The sequence below is a fragment of the Phyllopteryx taeniolatus genome, chromosome 3 (assembly GCF_024500385.1).
Source record: "Phyllopteryx taeniolatus isolate TA_2022b chromosome 3, UOR_Ptae_1.2, whole genome shotgun sequence".
In the NCBI taxonomy this organism is placed as follows: domain Eukaryota; kingdom Metazoa; phylum Chordata; class Actinopteri; order Syngnathiformes; family Syngnathidae; genus Phyllopteryx; species Phyllopteryx taeniolatus.
In genome coordinates, this window is record NC_084504.1 from 30,287,796 (window position 1) to 30,298,573 (window position 10,778).

The 10,778-nt window shown below is 41.6% G+C and overlaps 1 protein-coding gene and 1 non-coding gene across 2 annotated transcripts in view; one reads left to right on the forward strand and one right to left on the reverse strand.

Annotated features, from left to right (window-relative positions):
* pdlim2 (PDZ and LIM domain 2 (mystique)) overlaps positions 1-9,708 on the reverse strand; it is a 31,601-nt gene extending 21,893 nt beyond the window's left edge. Inside the window, exons 1-3 of the mRNA XM_061768514.1 lie at positions 9,437-9,708; positions 2,043-2,167; positions 198-349 (exon numbers count right to left, since the gene is read on the reverse strand). Of these exons, the coding sequence (XP_061624498.1) occupies positions 198-349; positions 2,043-2,135 (245 nt within the window). The 5' untranslated portion in view covers positions 2,136-2,167; positions 9,437-9,708. The remainder of the gene's footprint in view (positions 1-197; positions 350-2,042; positions 2,168-9,436) is intronic.
* Positions 9,709-10,627: 919 nt separating this feature from the next.
* Positions 10,628-10,701, forward strand: trnan-guu (transfer RNA asparagine (anticodon GUU)). The gene has a single exon. It is a non-coding gene; the product is annotated as a tRNA-Asn (tRNA).
* The last annotated feature ends 77 nt before the right edge of the window (positions 10,702-10,778 follow it).

Sequence of the window (10,778 nt, forward strand, 5' to 3'; positions counted from 1 at the left end):
TTGTGTAGTGTTTACATGATAACTAAAACACAAAACAGCGTGGAGGAAGATAGAAGTAGAACTGACTGTAGTGTTGGCATAAATGAGGGATGTTTATGAACTGAAAAAAACCTGAGTATGCATTATCTTTGTATGTTTAATGCTAAATTCAACCACAAGAATTTGGAGATCATAATCCTTTGATTCATGGTGCATACCTCTCCACCATCAGCTGCAGATGAGTCTTGGAGTTCTTGATTTTGTTCTGGGCCTCTGCATTTAGCATGTCAGCAGTATTTTCCCCGTTGATTGCCAAGATGACGTCACCTGGTTGGAGAGCTGCTTGCTCTGCTTTGCTGCCTCCGTTGACCTGTTGAAAAACAAAAAGTATTCAAATAAACGCAGGCCCCATTTACACTCAGTTTAACGAGTGCCTGTGCAGACAACTTGTCGATGACAGAAATTGCTGGGGGGGAAATAAGCTAAATGTACTCAAATGCTACCAGTTTATCTAATGGCTGTATCATTTGCCTAATACAAGAGTATTATCCAAACTGTAGAGAAGACACAGTTGACACAGCTATTAGCACGTATGAAAAGGCAATGTCGGTCAAAAGTAGGCAGATTGATAGAAAGCCTTTGAGAGAAGTTCTTAGTGTGACAGACTTGATGGTTTGACCTTTGCAACGACACTCATTACACGTCAAAGCCAATGTCACACCGCCACATCAGAGGAAATTCCACTGTAATGAAAGCAAACTTTAGTTTCTGTTTTCAGGCCTCACACACCCCGGCGCACAGGCATTAAAATAAAAGCCAAAGTCAAAGGCTTAATTATACAATTGGTAAAATTTGTGGACTGACATTTTCAGCAAAAATGTGCTTATGAGACTGACCTTCAGCTCACAATTAAGAATAAAGAGAGGGAAGAACAAAATGCAAAAACACTATAAAAGTGCTAGACAGTGCGAGTCTCCAGAGAAAAAGTGTCTGTTACAGAGAGAATGCCTGTCACTTTAGCCAAGCAAGAGGGCAGAGGGGCCATGCCTGTGGCCCTTCAAGAGGCAGTTAAGTGTTGCTGTGGTGACCCACAATAGCGGGTGTCTTTTCTGATCAGGACATGCCTGGATTAAAATCAACTAAATGCAGTTGGATGAGTTATTCTCAAGTCTTTGCCCAAGTATAACAAGAATTCACTATTATTCAGGCCAACAACAATAAAATAGCGCATCCATGCCGGTGCCACCAGATTCACATTATCGGCCGTAAAGCTTCTCAGCTGCAAATGGGGAAAACTATGAAGAACGGCCATTAGTCAAACTGGACATTGCCAATCGTTTTCAATGAAGAAGTTTTATCTCTCACAGCAGGACTTTAGGAGACTTCAAAGAAGATGTTTGATATTTGAGACAAGGAAACCAACTGGGTAGTGGTAAGAAAAATCCAACAATATACGTCACTAATAAATGCTTTCGAAGTCAAAGGAGATTGAAACTGAGAATTGGAAGCATCACCTCTTGCACAACTTTTCAAATTTATACTCCGTCTATGTGCTGAAGAGCTACTGGGATTGTGGGTAAATGCAATGACGTGGGAGCAGGATGTGCAGTGGGCACAGCTTTGTGTCTCCTGCATGCAGATATGTGGAACACTGAAATAAAAATCTGATCTGGAAAACAGTCGTAAGCTTATGCAAGAACTACTGGTGTATGTGGTACGTGCATGTTATCATTGACAAAAAAACACATATCCGTACTTAAACACATTCAGCCGTGCACGCCTGACCTGGAACACCAAACCTCCCACCTCAATTTCCACTGTAACTGTAATCAGTGGTTTCCTTCTAATGTAATCTACTTCCATTCTATTCTAATGTATTTGGCAGGCAAGGAAATAGGTATGAGACAGCCTGTGGATGCAAACAAAGACAAGAAAAGGGGCGTAGTGCGGAGGAAATTGACTTTGCATGGCATGCCATTACAGTCTGTGTTTTGACAAAAACAGAGGATACAGTTTGATAAGGCAAGACAAGGTTCAGCAGCAGGGCGAGTCTTGAAAAATACCTTAGATACAGTTATGGCCTTTTTGAAGTCCCTTCCTCCAACTATTCTGAAGCCCCAGGGCGATGGACCAATCAAGTTCACGGTCAGTGCCATTGATCAGGCTGGATCAATGGAGTCTTGAGAACCTTAAATGAAAAAGACTTAACATCAAAATGATTACAGCACTTAGGGGTACAGGCATTGAATTATTATTATTATTTTTTTTTTTTAAACATTGAGCATCTGCTGGCATTGCTCGACAAAAAAAAGTGAAGACTGCACATTGGAATCTGCTTTTCATCACCACTTTCGCTCGACTAAATCCTTTTGACATGAACTGCACAACCATATCATCAGAAGAGAATGGGAGGAATGACTAACATTAATCAAGCACCTGCAAAGGCAAATAGTTTCAATAAATCTAAAATGACATTTGAGACAAGGAAAATAAATGCATGCTATCAAAGCACTGTGCGTGTTTTACTATAACTGTACAACTGCATATAATGGCTATAATATATAGTAGCCCTATGAGAAACATTTTATGGGCCCGGGGTTGCGCATATACAAATTTGTCTGTCAAACAAATAAATGGTTTATTGCTCATGAAGTTCACAATATTTGATGTTTTTTTTGTCTTGCATACATAGTCATGTATCTGGAACGTGTGCCCACCTGTCAAGTGTGCCATCAAACAACTAAAGTATATCTTAAATTATGTGCACATTTCTGAATATGATAAGATGTGGCCCCACTGTTACAAATCATAAACCTATTTTGTTACCATCCATCCAATTTCTACCACTAAACTTCTCTCCGTCTAAATGTTTGCAGCCAAAGTTTGTCTGAGAACAACTGAATCGTTTCTATGAGTCTCCCTGAAAAATCATAGTTCATTTTTGTCATCCAATCTAAGCAAATCTCAAACATAAAACAACAGGGCTCCACAGCAATAGAGGCTCAATACAAACACGTTAACCATTTGCTATATAAATTATGATTTTACTCAGCACACCCAGGAACTAAAAGTGAGCCAATAATTAAGTAAGTAATTAAGCTAACCATTAAGTAGAGGGAAATGTCTGCAAAGCTTGGATCAAAGTGACGCAGATGCAACACTTCTCACCTCATTTCCCCCACTTTTCTGCAGCCCATTTTATCGGCCGCACATGACAACACTTGTCCAGGATGAGCCGTGCGGACCCCGTCACTCAAAAATATTCAGGGGGACAATGAGCAGGGCTACTACATGAGCCATCATTAGGCCCTTTTAATTGGGGCAGCCTCCAGAGCTGCTTTGGCTAGAACAGGGGAGAAGAAGGCTCAGATTCGTTCCAAGAAGCTCAGACGATTTGGCTATTATCAACCAAAAATAGTAAACCATCACCTATTGGCTTTATAAAAAGGCAAGCGGTGAGTATTGTCATCACAGTATGAGCTATTAAACAGCAAAGAAGAAAAGTGGTTGAAGCTACAGTAATTGGCCACTGATAAGGTTCAAGTTGCACTCAGACAAAGCACGTAGCGGCTGAAAAAAGTAGTCACCATTTTTCTCATTGAAAATTTCACCGGATGTTGGGAACAATCCAAATCCATACATACAAAAAGTACAACAAATAAGCTCAGAAAATAAGTTGTGCGTAATAATGTGAAATGACACAGGGAAAAGGGTATTGAGCACATCAACTGGTATTCATTTAATACTTTGTACAAAAGCTTTTGTTTGCAATGACTGCTTCAAGACACCACATGTATGGTGAAACTAGTCTCATGCATTGTTCTGGTCATTTTGGCCCATTCCTCCACACAAGCAGTCTTCAAATCTTGAAGGTTCCGTGGGCTTCTTTTATGGACCTTGAGTTCAGTTTTGATTGGATTCAAGTCAGGTGTTTGGCTAAGCCATTCTAGCAGTTTTATTTATTATTATTTATTTTTTTCCCCTTTAAAGCCAATTGAGAGCTTCCTTAGCAGTATGTTTTGGATCATTTATCCTGCTGAAATGTCCACCCTCATTTAATTTTCATCATCCTCATAGATGGCAGCAGATTTTTGTCAAGAATGTCTCGGTACATTTGCCCATTGATCCTTCGTTTAATAATGTGAAGTGTACCAGTACCATTTTCTGAAAAGCAGCCCCACACCATCATGTTCCCACCTCCGAACCTCACTGTTGGTATAGTGTTTTTTAGGGTGATGTGTAGTGCCATTTCTCCTCCAAACATGGTGCGCATTATGGTATCCAAACAGTTAAATTTTGCTGTCATCCGACCAGACTGTATTCTCACAGTATTTAACTGTCTTTTCCAAATATTAAAACTAAACGACCTTTGACATACTCCCCCCAGAAATGGGGTCTTGTGGGGAGAGCGTGCATACAGGTGATGGCGGCGGAGTACAACCCCAATTCCAATTCCGTTGTCATATTTTACACTTCATAATGCGCAACACATTTTCAATGGGAGACAGGTTTGGACTGCAGGCAGGCCAGTCTCGTACCTGCACTCTTTTTCTACGAAGCCACGCTGTTGTAACGTGTGCAGAATGTGGTTTGGCATTGTCTTGCTGAAATAACCCGGGACGTCCATGAAAAAGACGTTTCTCCAAAACCTGTATGTACCTTTCAGCATTAATGGTGCCTTTACAGATGATGTGTAATTTACTCATGCCGTTGGCACTAACACAGTCCCATACCATCACAGATGCTAGCTTTTGAACTTTGCGTCCATAACAGTCCGGATGGTTCTTTTCCTCTTCAGAGGACACGGCGTCCACAATTTCCAAAAACAAATTGAAATGTGGACTCGTCTGACCACAGAACACTTGCCCTCTTTGCATCAGTCCATCTTAGATGAGCTCGGGCCCACAGAAGCCGGCGGCGTTTCTGGGTGTTGTTGACAAATGCCTTTTGCAAGGGGCTGGATTGCTGTTTGATTATTGATAGATTTTAGGTGTTGTCTTGGCTTTCTATGCCTTTTTGCACCTCCCTTCGTGTTTTCAATACTTTTTCCCCTTTGTCATTTCACATTTTCACACACAACTTAATTTCTGAGTTTATTTGTTCTACTTTCTTTGCATGTATGGATTACTTGGATTGTTCCCAACATCTGGTGAAATTTTCAAGTCAATAGCACCTTGGGAAATATATTCAATGAGAAAAATGGTGATGTGTTAAACACTTATTTCAGCCGTTGTAAGTGCTGAACTGTTTGATGAGGCACATGCCAAGCACTTTTGGTTCAGTTAGATAAAAGACATTCATAAAAGGTGGCTGCTGTTCTGGTAACATCTAGCTATTGCTGCCCCACCACTTTGAACACAATTCAACACTTTCAAACAATAGGAGGAAATATTTTCATGAAACCACAATTTGGATTGCAGTTCAACATCAGCTGAGCCGCATAGAGGCAGATGGAAATGGATGAAAAAAAAAAACCACAACTTCTGAAAAAGTGCAAGGCAAATGTATTTGTTTTTGAACATCCAACTTCATATGCACCTACAGTTGCACGGATATAAAACTGACCCAAAGGTTTCAGGAAAACAACTTCAAGTTTCAGTCCCGGACACAAACCAAATGTCTAATTTAGGTCTCAAAATAAAGTTTGTGAAACCCTAAATCTAAAGCATTAACTCTCCCAGCAGTTTTCTTTTTCCGTTTTCTCATGTTTGGTTTTTGTTATGTGATGCCACCACAGAAGGCAATCACACCAATGATGGCAAAGAGGATAAGTGTTTCCAAGCCAACTTTGATTCCTATTAGAGAAAAAAAAAAAGCGTAAAAATAAGTTGGAGGACTCCCAACATGCCAGGACTACCTTAAACTTATTTTGCTTGTACAAGAACAGCCCTGTAAACAACAAACAATTTTTTTAAAATTGGATTATAGTAAAATCATGATGACCACTTCTTACTCATATTAGATACAGTATATTCCAAGCCTTTTTTAAAGTATACTCCATCAGGTGTTATTTATTCTATTTGGCACCAAGGTTGCTGAACTCCATGTTGCTATTGTGTTTAAAGAACAGGAGTGAGAAGATGTTGCAACAGTCATCAATTTGCTCTATTCTTGTCACTGGCACATATTTTCTAAGAAGAATTTCAGTTGCATAAATTCACACTGGCTAATGTGTAAAGTCGTTTTGGAACAATTATGAGAGCTTGTCCCTTCAGGGTAAAACATACGGAGTAATTGTGAGGGAGCACAGCAGGACTATCTGAATGTTAAATTCAAGTTGCTGCTTCAACATGCAGCGCCTCGAGGGTTCTACAAATATGGCTTCTGTATTATCGATATTTGTGCATCTTCTTGGTGATATTGCTTAATTTGGAAACACTCTGTCCAGGTAAATCACAACATCTTGCACGCCTTCCTATGCACAGTGTTTGGAGTCAAAATGGAGAGGGATGAAATGTAAAGTTTGCCACCGAGAGCAAATTTGTGGGAGTCACTTTGGCTGATGCCCACAGAAACAAGACTTAACTCATATTTGCTGGAACGTGTAATAGTGCAGAACGAGTGAAACCTGCTAGCACAAGTTAGTAAATGAGTGTGTAATTGCCAAGAGTGGTAGGGCTGACAATGACTGCATTCTTCAGGAACATTCATTTTGATTTGTATTTCACATACTTACAATGACCGAAAGTGTGTTTGTAAAGTGCTGAAGAAAAAATAAAAATAATACAAATGCCAGTTGATGTTTGCAGGTTCAATAGGTACGCTGAATGTAGTTGTTATTAGTGGGACCCCTGCACTTGTTTCTCTTGAAGGACCCATTTTGGGGTCATCTTTTTTTTTCTTTCCAAACTCTCCAGAGGCTTGTCTTTTAATGTCAGATGCTTCGACTCCATGTGCCAAAGAAGATTGGTGGCTTATTTCTTTGCCTCATTTGCCAGCCTGTCGCCAAATATGAAGCAGGTTGGTTCGTGGAAATCACCTGTAGCAATAAACCCTTACCTTAGGTAGGTCTGCCTGTCTTGTCTCTAATACAGCTAAATTTTTCTTCGACGTTCTAAGCTCTTCTGTCTCATTTGGCCTACACTCCTTTATGAAGACGCTCTCCAAACATTTGCTTTTTTTTTAACCTCATTTTTGATAGCTTTGTGGGCTTACTGTTGTTCATGTCACATTACCGAGATGAGCATTTTTGACTGGCGGATGCAACCGATTTTCAAAATGAAACTGATGATCAGTAAAATATTTTTTCTTCAGTCTCTCTGTGCTGGCCCCCGTATGGGTCTACGGCCCAGGGGTTAGGGACCCTTATACAGAACTTTGTATGAAAGTCCACCGATACTTTTCAACATTTTCTGGATAAACTGAATAGTGGTTTGAGTTTAAAATTGCAGTTCAAATTATAAGACTATAAAATGGGTTGTGCAACACACACACAAAAATGTGTTGTAGGTTGATGTGGAGGAAAGCAGACACTGAAAGAATGAACAGCATTAGAGTGACTAAGCAGACATCAGTATAAGCAGACACTTATATCAACACATTCACCTTCTCCCTGAATGAGGGTGTTTGTTTCTTGATGTTTGGACAAAAATCCACTGGGTCAGAATTAACCCCCCCCCAAAAAAAAAAAAAAAAAGCAAGGCTGATGAACAAAACAGATGCTTCATACTGGAGCGGGAGGCCTGTGTGGGCTTCGACAGCGCCGCAGTGTGCCGCGCTGCGCTCTGACAGGTCGAAACCTACCTGCGACTACAGTACACACCCGCTGAATAAAACAAGAGGAATGCAACCACAAGCCTCTCCCTGGAGTCTGGACTGCATAAAATAACATTCATTTTATTCATTCATCACACCCCTTCGGTGATTTTTAGCTGCAGTCGCCAGGGAGATGGGAAAATATCGAACAATAACAAATCAAGTCAGAGGGTGTTGGTCGAGGTGCTTCTCACACATTTAATGTGGCTTTTATGGCTAACGCCTCATGTGTCATCCAGTGTGATCGCTGACAGGGACATACCTGTGATTTGTGAGGGCCACGCCCTTGTAAAACAGGGAGAGCATGTTGTAAAATGCCAGTGTCAAATATTACAAGCATAATTGGGCCTGCAGCTCTGCTGCCAGTGAAGTCTTGGTTCTACTTATACACAGTGACTTCCCACCCCCCCGTTTTACCGCTGTTCACAGGTTCCGCATTGTAGTGCAGCGCAATCTGGCTGGTTCGCCACATCCTCTGCACTCGCTATTTATCCCTATTCACTTTGTTCTATACATGAGCCTTCTCGAATGATCCTGCATCAGGGGGGACACTGACTATTCAGCCACATTTGATGCTGGGTGAGCAAAAAGCTTTCTGAAGCGGTGGAAACATCGTTGGCATCACACCATGTGTTATTTCTGGGAAAAGCCATGTGACACAGAGAAAAACAAAACCTCAGCTGTAGACGGGAAGAAACTTTGATCATTCAAGTCTCTGTACTGATAAAAGCGACTTCCTGCTGGCTTGCAAGGTCCACCCTGTGAAAAGCCACAACAACCTGCCCGTTTTTTGCACTTGCACTTGCAAAGTAACACCGGAACTGTTCATTTCCAAACTGGAGGTGCAGTCATGTCTAGACACTTTGTTTTTTTGTAAAGAATGAGAAGCAAGGAAGAGCCCACTTGAACTGTCTGCTATTTGAGAGCGATCACCGCCAGCATTATAAGGCGAGGACAGAACATAGCAGTTAAGTGGTGAAGTGGTTAACACCGCCATTTATAACCCCTGCACCTGGCAGCCCAGATGCTGGACCCTCCACAAATCATTGTGACTGCTTAATGAGTTCAGGCTGTTGAGGTGTTCGGTCTACACAAGACGCCACACTTTGCGTGGCCAGAGGCGCTTGATTGTTACTCGGGATGTGAGAGATCACCTTTTGTTTTTCCCCAGACTGATATCAGCATTCACTCTTACGTACTCATCGATACCACTAGTACCTTTGATACATAAAATATCAATTATCAACACAATGACAGATAATTCTGAACAAAGACCTTTCTGATTAGCCAAGGTGTCAAACTGCTGCAATGTAACGCCAACTACTGGCTTGGAGGACTTTTTTATTTGCCTTAAGTATCGGTGGGTGGAATGTGCAGCCTCCACGAGTACCCGATACCTTGAAATAAGCCAGTAGCGGTCAAATACCGATACTCGCAGATCCCTAATTATTACAATTGGTTACAGCCAATTACCCAAGAAGACTTCCACTTGCGATATACAATATACGGAAAAACGACACGATGTTCATGAGTTCGGTCAACACTAAATGATTAACAATGACAGCATTTCGAATAGCCGACACAGCACATTTGAATCAAATGGGAACCTAACGGCAAGTTGAAATAAATACTTCAGGTACATGAAAGACGTTTAAGCTACTGGGGTCGCGGAGGTTGAGGCAAAGGTGTCAAGTTTACTCACCGAGAGAAGTTTTAGGGCAGTGCGCGTTGGCGTCTCCACCTGTGGACTATTTGCGAGAGAGGAAGAAAAACAAACAAAACTAGCAAGTGTTTTCAACAAATAAACTTAGGACGAGTCCTCCGCCAAGTTAGAAGCACCAACTGGCGCAGAGTGAGCTGTTGTAGTCCGGTGCTAGCAAGCGTCAACTCTGTCTCCACCTGTGGCTGCTCGCCGGACCTTCTCACAGGGACCAGCTCTCGCTGCCATGTGCTCCGACCAAAATAAATGCTTTGTCAAAAGGCAGCAACCCGGGGCGTGTCGCACCGCAGGGGCGGGCCGAGACCAGGCAGTCGCCGCGGTGACGGTGATTGTGGCATTTCTCCCACACAATCGCCGCGCCCGCTGTCGGCCTACTCGCGCCATCTGCTGGCGAAGCGGAGCAACGCGCCTGCTTCCTGTTCAACTTACTTCCGCTACGTCATCTCGTTTGGCTGATTGTCGTCACGTGACCCACAGGCGCGGTTTCATTAGGGAAGTGATTAGAAGGAAAAAATAATCAGTTTAATGACGCAAATCCAGTAAGATGTTTATTAATAACCATGACACATGCATATTTGTCATTGTCATGTGCCATTGGAAACATTTTCAATTATTTCTCTGTGAGTCAATGGTGAGTCTACGCAGGATGTTTTAAAAGCATTATATGTCTTTTTTAATTGCATTTTTATTTTTTATTCAGATTTTTGACTTGGTGAAATACACTACCCACAAAAGGATAGGGATATTCGTATAACATTTCAGAATGACCCTAGAATTATCAGTATTATTATTATCCTTTTAAATGCACATATCCAAATGTTGAATATTTCAGAACTTTTTGCCCAACGGCAAAATTCCCAACCAGTGATTGATCCATGAAACTACCGATAATTCTCTGGTTCAATTAATTCTCGGTTTTTCAATATGTTGTTCATATTTTTCTATGAGACAAAGACGACATTTTATAAACGGTGCCTTGCCATTGCTAGGCATCAAACATTCTGTTTTCAGTGGGAAAACGCCACTGAGCTTAGAATGTCACCGTGTCATGAGCAGGTTGCAACTGAGAAATAGAGAGACTGGAAGAGTAACAGAAAGTCATACAAGTGGCACATTTCCTAAATTCTGACGTTCAACTCCGTTAGAACTCCGTGCGTGTCAGAACAGCGATATGTCTCTGTGGCGCAATCGGTTAGCGCGTTCGGCTGTTAACCGAAAGGTTGGTGGTTCGAGCCCACCCAGGGACGTTGTTGTATTTTGACAGCAGGCTCTAATTGGTCAGTTCCGTACATGATGGGTATATTCTTAAAATTGGTCGTCAACA